Here is a 21,424-nt window from a genome sequence, read left to right as displayed (position 1 = left end):
GGTGCTGGAAGAGTATGGAAGCTCCACTCCCCTTCCCACATTTCTTGCCCAATATCTCTCTTCCATTTGACTCCTCCTGAGTTAAATCTTTTTATAATAAACTGGTGGTCTAGTAAGTAAACTGTTTTTCTAAGTTCTGTGATCTGCTCATTAGTCAAACCCAAAGTAGGAGTCATGAGCAGCTCCAATCTATAGCCAGTAGGTCATAAGTATAGGTGGGACTTGTGACTGGCATCTGAAAGTAGGAAGTGGGGGGACGGTGTATAGGACTAAATGTTTAGCTTATAGGATCTCACACTATTCTCCAGGTAGTATCAGAATTAACTGCTTGGTGATGTGTAAAAAAATACATGTCACTAGAGTACTATCTGTTTTCATTTATCTCATATGCCTCAGAGGAATCAACTACCTGATTTCTTGTCATTAAAGATTCTATAAGACTCTACATGAAATCAATTCAATGTAACATAATCAAGACATTTGGTTCCCTAAAGTCTCTGGCTGCAACTGAGTTGATGCAATCAGAGGACTAAATCTCTGGACTGTTTACCTTGATTTATGCCCTGTCAAGCATGAAGGGAAAATGGTTATTTTCCTCAAGCTAGTAGCACAGGGCATAACAGAAGAGGAGGGAGTCTTTGGAGTCAATCAGGGTGAATATCCCAACTCCATTATTTAATAAATTCTACCTCATATATAGATGAGGTCATCTTTGGGGGCTGCCAGATCTAATATGGCAACTGGGCATCTGCCACATACCCAGGGAAGAAGGAAGTATTTTCTAAGACAAGCCACCGTGCACTATATCTCAGGCTCATGGTCAGGAGGACCAGACAGGGAGCTGGATTTGAACCTACAAGGACACTTACCCAAATAACATGCAATCTAAAGATTTCCAATTTTCCACTGCTGTACAGTCACCCAGGCTGTCTACCCACTTTAGCATTTGCAAGATTCACTGCTTTTAGCATTCCTACTAGGGTGTGGCCTTCTAGTAGAATTCAGCTCTCTTTGTACCCTAAGAAAACTCCACATCTCTCCTGAATCCAGAAATTCTTTTGTCTGGTTATTAGTTCTGGCCAGTGGAGTATGCCTAGGAAGGATTTAGAAATATCCTGAAATATGAATGATAAATTTCCCTATAGTAAAGTCATAACAGACAAGAAACTGAGAGAGGTAGGAAAGGAGACATAATCTGAATTAAGTAGTGGGCAAAGTGCTATAGCTCTGTTTTGTTTCACCAATCACATTTTCATTTTTGTGACTTCATCATTAAATAATTCCATTTTGGCTTCTATGTGACATATTTGGACCAATCTGCTAGCTAGTAGCATATGATTCCTTTCAACATTTTTAAGTTTATTAGGCTTATAAGATTATTTACAAAAATAACTTCCTAGCTATTAAATGAAGCTGAACTTGAAAATAAATACAACAGATTCAAAGAATGCTATCCAAGACCGTGGATTGGATTTTGGGACAATAGAGCAAAAGGACTGATGTGGTTTATATAAGACCACCACCATCAACAATATAAACTTTACTGCTTTTAAAAGAAGTTTTAATTACTACTGTAATAAATTTTGCTGAAATGACAACTTGAACAATTTACAGTAACTAAAGAAAACCAAATGATACCAATCCCAGATTGGTAAGTTTTATGTTATGATCAAGATACTAAACAACTGTACATTATATCCTATAAAGAGGATATATGGGGAAGACCACATACATGGCATGACCACATGGTACAAGTGAATGAGATCAAAGTAGGAGAAATATCCACTCTCTGAATTCTCATTCTAATTATGCTTAAGGTTAGCATTGCTCATAAAATGAATTTTAAGGGTGAGAAACTAACTACACAGATTGTTGTCATATGTATTATTACTAGCATCAAAATTGTCCAGACATGATAAACTATCCCAGATATTATTTCTAAAAAATATATGGCAGCCTGAGAACCATACTCATGTCTGGGGGTTATTCAAGCACCCCACAAAGACTCCTACCACAGTTCTTCTAGACCCCAATTATTAAACCTGTCCCTTTTTCTGGTCTTACTGTTTTTATTAATACTCTTCTTTATGCAGTTTCCTAAATCAAGCATCCAACTTCAGTCTTTGGAATTTTGCTATCAATGAGCAAACAGACATGATAGATCGATACCAATATTTATACTGGGTTACTCTGTGCCAGGCACTGGGGATATCAAAATGAATACAGAATCTTTCTAAGAGCTCAGTCAAGAGATGAAGATAGACATGTAGAAAGATAAATCAGAGCCAAGTTCAAAGGCTGTGTCCTGAGCAGAACAAGGGTTCATTGACTGATAAAACCCACAGATCCCAGGCTAACAGATCTTGTAATCTGAGCCCCCCAAATTTTTATTGTAGATTTAATCTTTCTGCCAAAGACTTTTAACCCCAAAACCCAAATGAAGACAAAAAAGGAAATTGTAAATGATGAAGGAGATCTGAAGGATGTATAAAGAAGTCAGAAGAAAGGAGGGAGGGATCATTATCAACAGTTTAGAAAAGAAGGAACGAAGAGCCTATTATAGTATAGCCAGTAGGAGGAAAGGAGTTAAAACCAACCAGAATTCACTAGTTCAAAGCCTGTTACATATACGTGGCAAAGTAGATAGGAAATGAAGAACGGAAGATGGGAATCGGCCAACAAGGAATGGTGATACTAGCCTGTGATCTTGTGCCCCAAGAAGAAACCCACAGCAACGCCAATGAGCACTATCTTTACTCAAAAGGTAAAAGAAAAAAATATCTTTCTCTGAAGAAGTTTACAATTATAATCTAGTGAGAGTGGATGGTGGTACAGTGAGAGAAGCTCATATAATGCACAGAATTGACAGGTAAGCACGGAAGGGGGAAGTATTATTTCTTTTACATTCCTCTCCTGGGTCACTTCTCTCTGAAGTCATTCAAATATTTCATACCCAGGGATAATCTCCAACATAGAGAAGGCCACACTTTAGAGCTGAAGAGCCCAATGACGTGATACAGAGCAGTGCTTTTCAAGCTTCACTGCACACTTGAATCAACTAGAGATCTTGTGAAAATGAAGATAGTAATTTAGTTAAGTCTAGAGTGGGACCGAAGATTCTGCATTTCTAATAAAATCCTAGTTCGTGCTGCTAAATTACATTTGGAATGATAAGGATATGGAGAACACTGTTTCTCTTGCTAGCACATGGAAAACTGATGACAGGGCAGAGAATCTCAGCCAGGTTCTATAAATATTATCCAAAAGAGTTTAAAAATGAGGCTAAGGAAAAGCTGCAATTAGTCCACTGTGGAATTAGAATGAATGGGAATTCACAGTTTTTAAGCATCAATTTTGTACTAGGCACCTCCACACATATATTAACTCTTACAAACCCTGGGAAGAATAGGTATCACCTTTAACTGGCATGAAAGTTAAGTAACTGTCCTGAAGTCATCAAGTTCACATATGACACAGCCAGGAGTCGAAACCAAGGTCTCTTTGACTCAAAATTTGTGCTTTTTACTCCAAAACAAAGTACTTGCTGAGAAGCCAAACTCAGAGTACAAACAAACCTGAATGAGGAACTTTAAGGGGAAGCCATGAGAAGCTACAGTCTTTCTTTTCCAAACATTAAATGCTACTTGGTAATTAAAGAAAATGTAAGTAAGAGATTCCATCCTAAAATTCTAGTATATAGAATAGTCTTATATCAATATTAAAGCATAGTAAAGCCCCACAGTACATAGGAATTTATTTCCCAAAGGAGTATTATTCTTTCAGAAATAAATTAAAACTAAAATTTCCCAAAGGCTAAGTAAACAACATAATGGATCAGAAAATACATACAGAAAATGTTCAAAGTATCAATGCATTTGAGCTTAATTTTCAAAAGGTAATACTGTTCTTTCAGATTTTAGTCCACTGTACATCAAGAAAAATTAAACAAATACTACTTAGCACTCTAATTCTAATGGATTAAAAAAAAAATCAAGAATTTGGCTTAAAGAGACAATGCCTCTCACAATGAGCTCACCAGCATTACCAGCTGGGACCAGTTAACCACATTTACCAAATAAGGCAAGTTTTTTCAATGCTTGAAATCTTTCTACAGTGAGCTCACTTCACTTCTCACTGGGTTTCTACAGTAATTGTAGAGGTCATCCCTCCAACTTGGAGTCAGTAAATCAGCAGGCTCTCAAGGCAAGTGTGGGCTGCATGGTCTCTGGAGAGCATTCGGTTTGGCTTCATATTTCTACTGACTGGGTACAGTAGAGAAAGGCACAAAATCTACTCTAAAAGCAGAAGAAAAAGAAGCTGTCTGTATTAAGCAAAACCTATTGATAAAGTCAATGTAAGCTGCTTAATAGTGTGAATAAAAATGGTAGACCTTACCTTATTTCTCGCACTGTATGTGTCCAGTTGCAGACATACTTGTTATCTAGTGCTGAGTCTTGACAAACATATTCACAATTTTCAACAATTTTGGTTACCAAGAGTCACCTTATGGTACAATCCCAAAACACCAAAATAAAATTTCTTTCCATTATTAATGGCTGCTTTTGTATAGTTGTAAAAATGGTGCACACAAACAAAAGAGATTTAAATCTATGATGACATCTACCTCCTTCTTACTTAAAATAACACTGCTGGGAGGAGGACAGTCCATGTATTTAGCAGTTTCAGTTGTGATTTGAAATCTCAACAAAGCAAGCAATTGTAAAATGGTTTTTACTTAGCCATCTCTTAACTAAATATATTGATTCAGAGGTAAAAAGGATTCTTCATCTTTTCCTCAATTGCTATATGCAAAAAACCATAGCTCTAAACTGGGCATATTTATTTGGCATCAAAGATAAAAGATTCCCAGGAAGATATATATGCTTGAAATAAAAAATCTTGGTGTTTATGTTTATGACTTTTAGTCACTAACCTGTTCAAAGTCACACCCAGTTTTATCTTACAATAGATTCTGTGGTTTTCTAATCTAGGAAGGCAAGTCATCAAACTCACTTTGTTAAGTTTGAAACCAGGGAAGGCCCAAATCTGCAAGAAGACCTAAAAGACTAGAGAGTTAAAAGTGAAATTTGTTTCAGGACTTAGACTAGGCATTGCAAAATTTCTCCTGTAAGGGGCCAGATAGTAGTATTTTATGCTTTGTGGTCCTCATGCTACTCAATTCTGTGGCTGCAGAGTGAGAACCATCATAGAACTACAAATGGGCAATGCTGTCTTCTAATAAAACTTCATTTATGGGCACTGATATCTGATTTCACATAATTTTCATGTCATAAAATGCTGTTCTTTTAATTTTTTTGAACTTTAAAATGTAAAAAACACCCATATTCATAGTTCAAGGGCCACACAAAAACAGGTGGCAAGCCAAATTTAGCATATAATTTGCTAATCTTGGGCCTTAAAACAGAAATTTACATTTTCAATTCAGAAAAGGAAACAAAGGACAACCTTAAACTCTTCAGAGTGGAAAACTCATCCTGAGGTAAAAGAAAATGGAGTCACCTGGGTCCCTTAATGAGACAGTTCCTCTGCACTGGTGCTGGTACACAGTAACTGCTAAAACCATCACACAGGATGGCGGGCTCACTCTCTCCTGTGCCATGATTCCTCTGGGAATTTGGTAACAGCTGAATTCACAGATGGGAACATCAGCCTCTCATACCCAAAGGAAAGGACAGAAATAAGTTTTAAAGAGGAAAAGTGTGGTAGACTGAAGAAATATACTGACTGAGAAGAAAAGCATTACAATGGCAGGAGCTGCTGTATCAAAGCAGAGAATAAGAAAAGCAGTGGCCTAGGGACACCTGGGTGGCTCCGTTGGTTAGGCATCCAACTCTAGATTTTGGCTCAGGCTCAGGTCATGATGGTAGGGTCATGAGATCCAGCCCTACTTTGGGCTCCCACTCAGCACAGAGTTTGCTTGAGATTCTTTCTCCCTCTCCCTCTGTTCCTCCCGCAACTTGTGAGTGTGCTTGCTCTATCAGTCAATAAATAAAATCTTTTTTAAAAAAAGCAGTGGCCTAAGGAAACTGCAGGGCTTAACAAAGAGTCTTATCTTTGAACTACTTGGGAAGTGAGGAAGATTATTCTAGAGGTTTGTGGTTTGCTGGAGGGAGTGGGTGGGAGTTTAGAGTAAAGGTGCTTTATACAACACAGGCCTGAGGTTTGCATCCTGCTGGTGTGGTTTTCTGGTTACCACGCCTGTGTGGCTGGCAGGTACACAGAAATGGCTGCATCTCCTGCTGGTAGAAAACATTTCAAAAACATTCTAATGCAAATATTGATGAATTATTGGCTGATTGCTGGTTTCTCAGACTTTAGCCTTTCACGATGCTCCTAAGTCATCTTAAAATACAAAGACTCTGCCCACATGAGTATTATATCTGCCATATGAATAAAGTATCAAGGTTAGGAGCATGTGTCTTAGACACAGATTGCCTGGGTTAAATCCTTGTGCTTTGTCATTTACCAGATGCCTAATTCCTAACAAATAACATTGGTAAGAAGAGGATGAAAATAGTAGCCCCAACCTCATAGAGTTGTTGTAAAGATGAAATAAATATATGTGAGCTGCCAAGAATACATCTGATGTGTATGATCAATATAACAACAACAACAAAAAAAAACCCAAAAACAAAAAAACAAAACGCTTCTTAGTGGCAGCACAAAACTCTCCATTATTTTTCCTCAACTGAATATTTTCTGCCTCATTTTTCACTAATTCGCCTTCACCTTCCATTTATATTTGCATGCTAAGCTATGGCCCAATATTTATTGGTATCATGAGTTATGACACTCGTAGGTTTTACAACCAGTTTCATGAGTTACGTACAACACTTGTTTGAATGAAATAGAGTAGAATACAAATGAAAATACCAGATTATATCATATGTGGTAACAGAAGTATGTTAGCACATGTATTCACTGAATCATAATGTAAAATACATTTCTTAATGTGGTTCATGTTGGGGGGAGAGTGGCTAAAAGCAACAGCTCTAATCACACTGGAATATATGAAGTTTTTAAGCCACATCACCATTTTTTTACACCATTATGACTTTTTCTGTCTGAGATGCTGCTTATCCTTTGCACTAACTGGAAAGTTTCTTTTAGCCATTACACTGCACCTGCTGATGCCAGAATATCACAAAAGTTTTTGCCAACCTCTGATCGGTTAAAAGAGTGACCCATTCTTTCCACTGTGCTTGTAAATACTATGCATGTATTTCAGATATAACATTAATTCCATTTCATCATAATTATATGTTTCTCTGTGGTTTCTTTCACTGTACTGTTAGCTCCATGAAGGCAAGTATCATATTTTATTTTTGTGTCCCTAGACTTCACACCATGCTTCACAAAGCAGATTAACACTGTCTAGTTGAATGTTTTTGTATCAATGACTCAAGATGGATGATGGCATGCTAATCAACTTCCTAATAACTCAGAGACAGGCAAGGAGGATTAAGTAGTAGAGGAGAACCTGTTATTATATGATAGAATATAGACACCAAAATATCTCATTACTTTGGAATGAAGTAACTGATACATAGCAAAAGTCTCACCGTCAAGCCCACAGTTTACTAAGCAAGTATGGAATCATTGCTGCTGCGATTTTATTTTGATCTGAATAAACAGTGTGACGTGAACAATGAAAAGTTAAATAATTTTATAGGTCACTACTGATATGTATGTTTTTAAATGTGGTGGTAACCAGACACCCTTTGGGGCTTCAAGTTCAGTTTTCACTGCTAAATTTTAACAAGAATATTTAAAGACTGAAGCTGTTTACAGAAAACAAGAGTTTGGTAAATTGAAACAATGTTCTATTACGAATAACTATATATAACAGGAATGTTCAGCAAATGCAGATGCTTCCTAATACTGAGTCTGGCAATTTTGACAATGGATAGTAAGTACATGTTTTGTTGATTGTTTTGTTTTGTTTTTTTTTTGCTGGACTAGATATGAAAATTTTCTGTATTTCAGATATAACAAAAGGTTTAATTAATTTTGTAGGGAAAGTAGCCTTAAGTTCATCATACTTTTAATTCTATCAAAATCTCCTAAATACCAAGTCACACTGGTTGACAGTCCTTAGAGAGTTTCCAATTACTTCAATGTGTATTATAAAGTTTTAATTCCAATTTGATACACATAAAATATAGGTGAGGGCAATAAAAATAGCTCAATAAGACACCATTAAAATTTAAATGCTGACATAATTCATTTGCAACAACTCTAAAGTATAGATTATAAGGTACAAAAATCAGTATTCTATAAAAATTATTTGAAAAATCCTTCCTCTTTCTTCTTTCCTAGATCACCCCAAAAATAAGCTTTGACACTTGGGTGTATTTTCCCAATAAGCAAGCAACTGTTATAGTATAAAATTAAACAAAGGATGGTATTACTCACAGAGGGTAGTCATTTTATCAGAGGTCCCCAGTAAACATCAAATGATGTGTACTACAAACCCATCTATTCCTGATGCTTAAAACATACTCTTGTTGGTATTTGACAACTTGCTTTGAATTCTAAAATACAAGTGTGAAATAAAATGTTTTGCAATTTGATTGTGTTGTTTTCCACAGAAATCAGTATGAAAATTCCTAAATGTTTCAGAATATTTCTGACTATTTAAATTTGGGGAAAAAAATCACTGATAATTTCCCAACCACCTGAAGGACAACTGGAATGGCAAGGATCATGAAAAAGGTGTAAGTAAAAATATCAATGTGTTAGCAATTAGAAACATAAAATCTCATGGAGCAAATTCTTCTGGAATAGGGCAGCCAACAGATGTGGTAGAGGAAAAGAATGTATCTATAGATAAAAACTCTGACTAAACTGAACCCAAGAAACCAGCTTGTTTTCTGGAGAAGATGTAAAGTACACAGGGGACATTTCCTCAGGGAGATGCTCCAACTGGAGCTTCTCAACCCCACTGTTGTCTCTATTGAAAGCACGAGGCCTAGAAAATTTTTATTAGGGCAGCCCCAGTGGCTTGGCGGTTTCGCTCCTGTCTTCAGCCCAGGGCGTGAACCTGGAGACCCAGGATCGAGTCCCACATCGGGCTCCCTGCATGGAGCCTGCTTCTCCCTCTGCTTGTGTCTCTGCCTCTCTCTCTCATGAATGAATGAATGAATGAATGAATGAATAAATAAATCTTTTAAAAAAAGAAAATTTTTATTATTTGGAATTTTTCCATCTACCAGGTTAAATTTAAGTAATTGGATTTGCTACAGAGAAGACTTCATTACATAGAAACAGGCTTGATTCTTACCCAAGAAGGTTGAAAAAAGTTCTATTGAATAACAAGGTTTCACTCTCTAGAACTCTCAGTGTCAATTTTAACAATGATATTGGGAGGCTCTACTACATTTCATCAATTACTGTTAATGTAAGGCTCTTGTAAATTGTGTTAAAATTTAATAAGCTATATATCTGACCTAAAAATTTTGCGTAAAGGCGGGTTGGGGGGCGCACCTGGGTGGCTCAGTTGTTTAAGCATCTGGCTCTTGATTTCAGCTCAGGGCATGGTCTCAGGGTCCTGAGATCAAGCACTGCATTGGGCTCCACACTCACCAGGGAGTCCACTTGATATTCTTTTCCTCTCTCTTCTCCTTCTGCACCCCTCCCATGCTTGCTCACTCTCTCTCTCAAGTCAATGAAACAATCAATCTTTTAAAAATTAGGATAGGGATCTTTTGTAAAAATTCAATTAGGGAGGATGCTTAAGACGTTTCCTAGGTATCAGTCTTTAGGAATGAACGTAAGGATAATCAGGAGGAAAGAAAGTGATAATCTTATCTTCAATTTATTATAATTAAATTATAACATGAGAGTTTATCCTCCTGTCTGAGCATACTGACAGCTACTTAATGAAGTTATAATGATCTCTGTATGTATGTAAACACACATATACATTTAACATATAATGATGTAATAAATATATATTGATTGAGTTGTACAGCCTTTAGGTTATGTCCCTATGCACAATTCTTATTATGGGAGGCTCAGCTTTTATAGTAGACCAGCAAGCTCTGAAATGCATGATGCCGCAACAGTTTCTGAAACGTGTACAGACACTAAATGGCATCACTTGTCAAGTAAAGAGACAACTACTGACTCACCCATCTCCACAGGATGTGATCTGGTTTGTTTTTCTAGTTGGTGGCAATGGGGTCAATTAGAGCTAATACCACACAAGATGTTGTAAGATTGATGAAAACACACTATAAACTACCGAAAAAATGTATTTACATCCCCATGATAAAGGCAGATATCGTATGTTGCCCAAATTATTGAATTAGATAGCAGAAAGCTTAGACTTGAGTCCCCAGCTAAAGTCCATGCGTACCTCTGGGCTGTTGGCAATCCTACTTGATCTTTCTGGATATCAGGTTAGTCCTATGGAAAACGATACTTCCTAACTTCCTACTTTGTAGGGCTGTTGTAAGTAATAGTGCTTCACAAATTTTACAATGTTATTAATTATAAGTAATGTCCAGATAAGGCCCTCTTGCTTAGTAACCTTGTGAACCGCATTTAATAGTCAACATATCCATACTGATTTGTCTCTGCCTAGAAAACAAAATAAGACAAATTAAACTACATGAAGAATGATCTTTTTACTGCAGTACTTTAATACTAACAGAAAGTATATAACATGAATACTAATTAATAGCTATAAGAAGAATTAACATCTTAGCACTTACTATGTAGAAGAAATTATGTGAAGAAATTTATGTGAAATGTCAAATTATGTTATCACATTAATCCTATGAAGATGGTCTTATGATTGTCTGGTTTTTTTTTTTTTTTTTTCAGATGGGGAAAGGCAAAAAAAGTAATTAACTTACCCAAGTTCACAGTTCCTATGAGTATTATGTGTCAGGTCTTGATCTCAAGTTTAAATCTTTTTTTTTTTAAATTTTTATTTATTTATGATAGTCACACAGAGAGAGAGAGAGAGGCAGAGACCTAGGCAGAGGGAGAAGCAGGCTCCATGCACCGGGAGCCCGATGTGGGATTTGATCTTGGGTCTCCAGGATCGTGCCCTGGGCCAAAGGCAGGCGCTAAACCGCTGCGCCACCCAGGGATCCCTGATCTCAAGTTTATATGACTCTGTAGAACTTGCTGGTAAACTATAAGACACTAGCCTGCTCTCCAAAAGAGCTAACCAGCCAATTTTCCTTCCTTAAGAATAAAAGAATTAGTTTATATTTCTTGAGTACCAAATATGTAGTGGTGCTACTAAAGAACTGAATAGTTTTTATATCATCTCTATTTAAAAAATGAATGTACTCCTTACTAAGTACAAGACCTCAGCCCATTTACTTATCTTCTCTGCATCTCAGCTTCTTCATTTATAAAATGTGTGTAACAGTTTTCCTATCTAATGTGCTGGATGTGAGGATTAAATGAGTTTCAAGTAAAGTAGTACTTGGTTACCTAGTATGAAGGGCAATTATTATTTTTGTCATTTAAAAAACAAGATGACCAAATAACAAAAATAAACAATTCTCAAACTCCATATAATAGGTTCTAATGACAGAAAGTACAATCAAGAGAATTACAAGTAATTTTAAAACAACTACCAAATGGTTTATAATTTGCCCTGAAAATTCAGCCCCAGAGGATATCTGTTTAGGAAACAGACTCAGCTCAGCAACCATCAGCAGCACATAAAAAACCAATCCTGACAATCCTCTGGAGAACTTGTTGATAACTGGAGGAAAAGTAAAGTAATCTATAAATCTACACTCAGATGCTACAAATCACATTTTTTTAGATTGTTCCTATTAGGAGTCCAAACTATTACCCATTAAATTAGATTACTCAGTCAAGTGGAAAAAACTTTATAATTTGGAATAAGTAAAGCATCTGTAATCCTTGTAGATTCCCTATGACATTTGTATATTTTAGACAGCAAATTAAAGCTATTTTTCACATGATAGAAATCCAAGACTATAACAAATTAATTACAATTCTCCAAAGATTTTAGACACTATATGCTAAAATTAATTACATGTGTAAGACAGGTTTAAAAATAATAAATGCTCAGAGACAGAGCCAAACTTTACTATGGAGAAAACAAAGAAAAAGAATCATCAGGTTCCATTACAGTCTTCAACATGAAAACAATATAAGGAAAATCAAGTCCTATTATGAAATGACTAATATTATCTTGTTTATTTTTCTATCAAAACCATAGAACAATATTCATATGATTTCTTTTAAGGTCTACTGAAAAATGAAAACTAGTCTTGAAAGATATTTCCCATAGAAATGGAAATGTCTTTTATGGGCAGTATTTCTTAAGTCTCTTATCTCTATTGAACTAAGTCAGTATTAAGTGCCTACTGTGTGCTGAGGAAAATTAAAAATCAAACAAAATACATTTAACTAGGCTTGATTCAAAGTGGGCAAGTTTGAAACATAAACAAAGTGGGCATACTTGAAACATTTTTATAATCAATATACATTTCGCATGGAATCATTTGTTTGCTAAAGGTAAGGAAAATAAAATATTACACAATTGAGTATTTTAAAGAACAGTAGTGGAGGACTCAAAAAAATATTGGTCTGAGGAATTAAGTTCTAATCCTCACTGTACCAATAACTAGCTGCTCAGTCTGTTTACACGTGGAAAATGGGTCCTTGGTCTCCTGAAAGTTAATTCCTTCTCTTAAAATATGTAAGAGGCTGGTATGTATGTATGTCTACATTATTTCTCCTAATGTATTTGTCTTTGAGTAAGAACTCAGAGTTCTACTTATATTTTAGAGTTAGCCAGTTTGTCATAATAGGTATAGATAGGACTTAAAATGGATTCTCTCCAGGGGCAAGGAGAGATTTTGAATGCAATCAAATATAGTCGTCAATTTATACAAGAAGTGTAAAAACAAGTTATAATCCATTTTGCTCTATTATAATGCTGCTCTGGATATATTTCTAATGTGAAATTTTAGTTTGCATTAATCATTCTGGATACCTACGCTCTGCTCATTTCTAGAATTGAAGCCAACAGTGTAACAGGATACAAAGTTTTTATTTTTATTTTTTTTATTTATTCATAAGAGATACACAGAGAGAGACAGAGACATAGGCAGAGGGAGAAGCAGGCTCCCTGTGGGGAGCCCGAATGGGGGAGTCAATCCCAGGACCCTGGGATCATGACCTGAGCCAAAGGCATATGCTCAACCACTGAGACACCCAGGTGTCCCTGTAACAGGATACAAATTAAAGAAACCAAACATTCAGTTCTATACTCTGACACCTGTTATATGTCAAACCCGCAAACAATCCCATTCTGCATCTACCAGCACACTAAGAACCTCTAAATAAATACACTTTTACAACTGTATATAGATAATTTTAGCTATTCAAAAAATAGGAACCATCTTCTCTATCCTTCAGCTCAGCAACCCACATCACTAATCTTTTCTAATGGGTCTCAATGGTGCTTGTTCCCCACAACTGTACCTCACACAGCAAAGTATCAGGTGTCTCAATGTCCATAGAGCAAACTACAAGAGAAATGTTTGTGGTCCACTGACTGTCCACTTCAGTTAAATAGGTTGTGATGTGAAGTTATTTTCCACTGGGCCCAAGCTGAGGTGATCACTGACTGCAATCAAAGAGTCTACTGACACTCCTGCCTTCCATGGTCATCAGCCTAAACACACTTGCTGGAAACCTCTACTGTACAGATTGTAAAAAGCAGCAGAGTGTCATTTGTAGACTTAACTCTATTTACCAAGAATATACACTGGTAGAACAGGGAATAAAGCAACAGAAAAAATAAACACCTTCAAATATTTTTATTTCTAATGACATTTCTGCAATACCAAAAATAAACTGACCTCTACATATATTTCAGAAAAAAAATGCCTGGTTTTTAGAGACTACTGAACAAGGATTACTTAGCAGCTTACAAACAATTTAGTACTAAGAGCGTCAGTACACAGAATCACCCCAACTAAAAGGCAAGTGCAATGATGTTTAGGTTCAATATTTCATTTGAACTCATTTAACAGCAAGTTTAAAATACCTCTCCCAATGACTAGGCAAAGGCATAACAGTATACTGTGTGTGCTCTCAGCTGACAGGCCCAGCAACTGAGATATTTAAAAAATAAAATAATAATAATTAAATGAAAATAAAAATAAAAAATAACAAAATAAAATGGGTGCAATTATTCATGTTATTTTAACTATAGCTAATTTAAATCTTTAAGAAAGAATAATTCATACACAACTGAAATCTATTATATTTTAGTTGGACCGGAAATTTGCAATATTTTGTACTAAAGAATTTTTCACAGAACTCTTTGATTTTTTTAAAAGATTTTTATTTATTTGAGAGAGAGAGAGAAAGAGAGAGAGCATAAGCAGGGAGCAGGAGGAGGGGCGGACGGAAAAAGAATCCTGAAGCTGACTTCCAACTGAGCGTGGAGCCCCCAGGCAGAGCTCAATCCCAGGACCTTGAGAAAATGACATGAGCCGCAGCCAAGAGTTGGACGCTTAACCAACTGAGCCACCCAGGCGCCCTGCAAAGCTCTTTAATTTTACAAAAATATCACGGAAGTGAAACATTATAAATTGAGGCTCTAAAGTGGAATGGCTTAATTTCAGATACATAGTTTGACTTCCTAGCTCTGTGATCTGTTGAGGTCACCTCATGGATACAATGAGGTGAATCACTGTTAAGAGCAGGTAAACACCTACAGTCACCTCACGTGTTGCCTGTGAGAACTTAGTTAATTCACAGATGTAGCAGTTCAGTGAAAATCCCTACAATATCCATGTCAATGAGGATTAGCTACTATTATCCTTGAAACAAACCCATCCTTGCTCTGAGCACACTAAACATTCTTATTTTCTTCCTTCTTCTGCCCTTCTCAACCTCTTCACTTGTCCTATTTTTCTCTCCCAAAACCTCAAATATTAAGTTCTCAGATTATTTAGACCTCGGTCCTCCTCTCATTCTATTCTTTCCCAGAAAGAATCTAATCTTACCCCATGATTTTAATTATCACCTAGAGTACAATAACTCCCAAATGTGTATTTCTAATTCAGATCTGATACACATGCCAACTCAGTATCTCCACTTGGATGTCTTAGAGGAACCTCAAATCCATTATGTCTAAAAGCCAAACTCATCATTTTTGCCTTTAACTGTAAAGTTGTGTATCTCAGTAAGTGGCTCCGAAACTCACCCAGTTACCCAACCTAGAATCCTAAGAGTAATCCTTGAATTGTCCTGTCCCTCACTTCACAGTATATAACCCATTTCCTACGTTTCCCATTTTACCTCTAAAATATATGCCTTTGTTTCCATAGCCACTATCACTTTCTGAATCTAAAGTCATTATCCAGTAGCCCTCAAACTGGTTTTCCCACAGTAGTCTTATCCTCTCGGATTCTTGCATGGCCTGCAAGTTTTAAAATGCAAATATAAAAAACAAAACAAAATAAAATAAAATGCAATTATCACTCCTCCAGCTTTGACTTTTCTTTGGATTGTCAGTACCCTTAGAATAAGAAGCAAAAAACTATGGACCATTAATAAAACTGTGTACATGCCCTCTGTCTCTATCATTCTCTTTACTCCTAACATTGTGGACCTTCTACTTCTAAAATGCTAGGCTCTTTCCTCCTTTATGGCCTTTATTCATACCCCTCTGTTCCCTCTTTGGGAATACGAAAAGTTCTTCCCTTCCTGCCCCTAAAGTCCTGTTTCTAGCTATTTATCATTTAGTTCTCTGTTTAACCAATACTTCCTCCAGAATGCATTTCCTGGGTCTCTGGACAAAGTCAATTTTATTAATTATACTCTCACAAAGCACTCTTTACTCGTGCATCACAATCCTCAGTGCATTTGTAATTACTCTGGTGTCTGCTTTCCACAAAAGATAATAAGGGACACAATGGCAGCAGGCAAGTCTGTCTTGTTTACAATTGTATCCCTTAATCTTATCGAACACCATGGTTACCAAAAGTGGGCCAACTATGATATTGATAAATGTTTGCTTAAATAATTAACATAAAAATGGTTCTGGTTTACTCTCTAACTTGATAATAGCTTATAATTTATAGAGATATGTACATAAAACTAATTCAAGACAGACTGTGGTAGCTTTTTATAGGAAATAAGCAAAAAAATTACTTGATTCTGTAAGAAAGATAATCAATTCTGGAAGGGGAACACATAAGATGAGGAAAAGCCCATATAAAGAAAGCTTCTTTCTGATGCTGGGATATGAATGAAGCCATGGAGGGTTAACAGGACTTCAACAAAGCAAAGGGTAAAAAATATTCTAGGGAGAGACAAATTTGGGTAAAGCCACAGACACAGTCAGGGTATATAGAGATTGGTAGACAATTGTGCCTGAGGAGGGAGAGATATTGAAATACAGCAAATGGGCACACTGTGGAAAGCTTTCATTACTAGAATTAAACTGTCTCTCAAGGAGAACCACCGAAAATTTCATCACTGAAGAATGATGAAGACAGCAAAAATATGTTAACAAATTAGGATGAAGGTGTGGAAACTAACTAGTAAGCTATTTCATTATTTCAGGGGAAGGGAAGGAGGAAAGGAGAAAAAATAATTCTGCAGTAGAACAGACAACATTGCTCCAATGGGGAAGGGGTATGTCATTGACTAAATGGAAAACCAAAACCAAAAAAAGATGGAGGAAGGATGGGAGATGGTGATTTCTGTTTTGGAAACCCTAAATTTTATGTCCTTATATAATGTTGAGCAGGTAAAGTATAGACCCAAGAGAGAAGATGCAAGTAAATTTCAGAAATTGTTAGGCTCAGGGAAATTTTAATTGGTCTGTAATCAATTAAGCACTAATGCAAAGGCTTGAGAAACATGTCAAAAGTTTTTTCGCGAACACATTTTTTTTAAAAGATTTATTTATTTATTTGAAAGAGAGGGAGCATGAGTGGGAGGAGCAAAGGGAGAGGGAGAGAGATTCCCAAACAGATTCCATGCTGAGCACGGAGCCCAATCCAGGGTTTGATCTTAGGACCCTGAAATCACAACCTGAGCTGAAACCAAGAGTGGAATGCTTAACCAACAACAGCACCACCCAGGTGCCCCTCACAAACACATTTTTATGAATAATGAAAAAATACAAAAAATAATAAAAGTTCTTTTAAAATTACTGCCTGAGTTTTAAGTATACCCTATACCTAATTTTTATTTTATATGGTTAGGAAAAAAGCTCCTCAATTTTACCTTAATTTCATTCTGTTTAAAATAGTTAAATTCCTACAACTGTTGGTATGGAAGGAACTCACTTATAAATGCTGACTTTCTCTATGCAGTACAAGAATATCCTTTGTGTTTATAAAAGAATTCCAGTCTTTGTAACAGGCTTTGTACAAAAGTTAAGAATGATGTAAAAAATTTTTTAAAAGGTCACTCTAATTTCAAAAATGTAACATCTGAAAGTATGTCATCTTTAATTATCAGGAGAATATCTGAATAATAAAATGTAACACTTACTTTTGCTGCACCTATCTGCTCTTTGCGAAATTTCTCAAGTGGAGCAATTAATACATCATTTGCGTTTTGAATCTGAAATTAAAAATGCAAATACATTAACTTCTGTATAATTTCATGCAATATTAAAAAACCAGCTCCTTTATTCAACTTACTTAAACAGTTTTTGTTCTCTTGATAGCTTCTATAAATGAAATAAAAATATCTTATATGTTGTATAGTATTTTCTACGTTGCAAAGTTGTTTTCACAAATTATTTCACTTATTCCCAACAATAATGTGAATAATAAAAAACAAATACATATGTTGAGATCCTCATCTGAATATTTACTTTCATATTTTAAGTTTCAACTAAGAAATAGCACAGATATTAAATTTCCAAACACCTTTAATTATATTGGTTTAATGCAGTCAGTTTAACATCGGTTTAAAATTGAACAATATAAAGGTCTTTTTTTAATAATTTTTTTAAATTTATTTTTAAATTTATTTATGATAGTCACACAGAGAGAGAGAGAGAGATTGAGAGAGAGAGAGAGAGAGGCAGAGACATAGGCAGAGGGAGAAGCAGGCTCTGTGCACCAGGAAGCCTGACGTGGGACTCGATCCTGGGTCTCCAGGATCACACCCCAGGCCAAAGGCAGGCGCCAAACCGCTGCGCCACCCAGGGATCCCATATAAAGGTCTTCTATTTGCCACTAGAATGTTATTCTACAGCTGCAAAATACAATAAGGCTCATTTTTTCTATTTAATCAGATTTCTTACACTTGGAATTTGCCTGAATGTTCATATATTTCCAAACCTACTAAAATAGTACCTGATTTCATTTCAGTGAACAGCATATTAGCTCCAAACTCCAAACTGTGATTTACTTACACTTTAAAACAGATAAATATTTTTCTCTGGATCTGTAAGAATATTGTGAAGAAGGAGTTTTCGGTGTGGGAGCCAGAGACTAAATGCAAGAAACAGACATTTCTAAGAAAAACAATATGGTGGGAGGTAATCTTCAACAGAAGAAACCTTTAAAAAGCATTCAAATTAAACACAGACTCTTAATGTTCTCACACAAAAAAATAGTAATTATGTGACAGGATGGAAGTGTTAGCTAAGGCCGTGATGGTAATCATTTGGAAATACATACGTGTATCAAGTCAACCCACACACTTTAAACTTAACACAGTACTATATGCCCATGATATCTCAATAAAGATGAATGGATATTTATAGTTAACAAAATTTATAATTTACTACTGTGATAATATGATCCATTATATAATTAGCAAATGCTAAGATGAAGAGAAAACTCTATTTTTAAAATATATAATTACTTTATAATAGGTTAAAGAATATATGAGTTTCTTATATCATCTTCTGACTTTGCCATAAGTCTAAAATTATATCAAAATTCTAAAATTTCAATGAAAATGTTTTACTTTCACTTAGTTTCACTGAACTTATTGTTCTCTAGTTAAGTTTTTTTTAATAATAAATTTTTTATTGGTGTTCAATTTGCCAACATACAGAATAACACCCAGTGCTCATCCCATCAAGTGCCCCCCTCAGTGCCCAACACCCATTCACCCCCACCCCCCGCCCTCCTCCCCTTCCACCACCCCTAGTTCGTTTCCCAGAGTTAGGAGTCTTTATGTTCTGTCTCCCTTTCTGATATTTCCTACCCATTTCTTCTCCCTTCCCTTCTATTCCCTTTCACTATTACTTATATTCCCCAAATGAATGAGAACATACACTGTTTGTCCTTCTCCGATTGACTTACTTCACTCAGCATAACACCCTCCAGTTCCATCCACGTTGAAGCAAATGGTGGGTATTTGTCGTTTCTAATGGCTAGTTAAGTTGTATTTCTCAAATTCCATATCTAAGTGTACAAAGATAGTAAACCCAAAAATGAAAACTAGAGTGTTAGTGCCTTCCACGATTATCATTCTCTAATTCCCAGAAAAATATGACGGATCTTGAAAAGAAAACTTAAAATCTTTGTATAAAGACATATAAAGTAGGGATCCCTGGGTGGCGCAGCGGTTTGGCGCCTGCCTTTGGCCCAGGGCATGATCCTGGAGACCCGGGATCGAATCCCAGTCGGGCTCCCGGTGCACGGAGCCTGCTTCTCCCTCTGCCTGTGTCTCTGCCTCTCTCTCTCTCTCTGTGTGACTATCATAAATAAATAAATAAATAAATAAATAAATAAATAAATAAATAAATAAATAAGACATATAAAGTAGATCAATACTCAAAATCTCTTCTAAGACATCAACAACCAACTTTAGATACCTCTGACATCCATCACTGATTCCCTTTGTGAGCTCAGACAGGCATCTCTCCTGATGTACTATGTAGGCATCTTTCTAGAGAGAGATGAGTGGAAAGTAGCAAAGTAGTTCACTTTTAATTCTCACACACTAAATCTTTGCTCTCATGAAATTCCAAATACATAAACACACTCACATCCAGATTTTACAGAGGTAATAAATACCTGATTCTGCCTTCACTTAGGAGGAAGACAGTGTCATGAACTTATGTGTAATTTGGAAAAATGGTAACAATAAAGGCTAACACATATTGAATGTTTATGTTATGCTGGAAGGAGGAGGAAGGAGGAGGGAGGAGGAGGAAGAATTACAAATTACACTTATGTGTAATTTGGAAAAATGGTAACAATAAAGGCTAACATTTATTGAATGTTTATATTATGCTGGAAATAAGCACGATCTAATATATTTAAATTTAATGAATTTAAAAAGGGAGATATTTCTCAAATAGAAAACTCCAACAATGACGCTGAGTAAGATGATATGCAATATACAACACAAGTACATATATTTAAAACCAAGAATACCTGGGTTTAAACTGGAGCCTTTTGAACAAGCTGCTGTTTAATCATTCTGAGTGCCCGCTGTACCACTGCCCCCCCAACTTAACTTGTTCTAAGGACTAAGATAATGAATGCAAAACATTTAGTTCAGTGCCTTACATATAGTTAAGCGCTCAAAATTTATACCTTTTAATATCTCCAAAATGACATAGATAATCTCATTCTGTATTTACCTACTGATACATTTCTGTATCTGAATCTACAGTATTACCCTTCAGTTAAAGTGTATCTATATGCACATTATGAGAAGGTATTTTCCCATAAAAGTCCTGAAAGGAAGACAGCCTGGACTCTCCCATGTCCAATCAATCACTAGGTATTTATGTATATGTCAAGCACATTGTGGAAATCTATGAGAAAAGGAAAAAATTAAGACATGAACTAAACCTTCCAGAAATTTAATGTCTACTTGAGAAGAGAGGAAAATTTTATTCATTCAACAAATATTTGATGCCCTTAAAACACTGCTAAAGTTTTTCGAAAAACTGAAAGACAAAATCAATTAGTTTTACATGATATTGAGAACTACTCATAAATAAATACATCAGAATTTTAGCAACAGTAAAGATCCTTGAGAACTAAATGAGTCAAGGAAGTATTTGGAGGGTGAATGTGAACTGGATACACTGAAGAGACAAAAATATTCTAGAAACAAGGAACACCATAAATAAAGGCAAGGGGGTAGGACTAAGTCTGATATGTAGGAAAAGCATGCAGTGCAGAAGAAAGATATATATATGTTCTTGATTTTATGATGAATTTAACATAGTACTTTCCACATAGTAAACACTCAACAAATCGTATCTATTGTTGTTTCTATTAGATGTTTTTCTCCCCTTTCTCATTTTTTCTGTTTAGTACATCTGAAATTTATTTATTATTTCAGTTTCACATTAATAGAATGAGTAGGAGAAAGAAAGAGGAAAAAAATGAGCAAATCTAAAAACAAAAAAAATGAAGAAATATAGGAGATATAGAAGATATAA

At 35.7% G+C, this 21,424-nt stretch overlaps 1 protein-coding gene across 9 annotated transcripts in view; it reads right to left on the bottom strand.

Annotated features, from left to right (window-relative positions):
* ARHGAP42 (Rho GTPase activating protein 42) overlaps positions 1 to 21,424 on the bottom strand; it is a 287,751-nt gene that overhangs the window by 123,500 nt on the left and 142,827 nt on the right. For 8 of the 9 annotated variants that reach the window (XM_072795140.1, XM_072795141.1, XM_072795142.1 and 5 more), the window contains exon 4: positions 17,548 to 17,619. The exons of the other annotated variant lie outside the window; for it this stretch is intronic. In XM_072795140.1, coding sequence (XP_072651241.1) covers positions 17,548 to 17,619 — 72 coding nt within the window. The remainder of the gene's footprint in view (positions 1 to 17,547; positions 17,620 to 21,424) is intronic. 9 annotated transcript variants of the gene reach the window in all.

The sequence above is a fragment of the Canis lupus genome, chromosome 23 (assembly GCF_048164855.1).
Source record: "Canis lupus baileyi chromosome 23, mCanLup2.hap1, whole genome shotgun sequence".
Classification (NCBI taxonomy): domain Eukaryota; kingdom Metazoa; phylum Chordata; class Mammalia; order Carnivora; family Canidae; genus Canis; species Canis lupus.
Note: the sequence above shows the minus strand (reverse complement) of the source record. Positions and strands in the feature narration are given on the sequence as shown.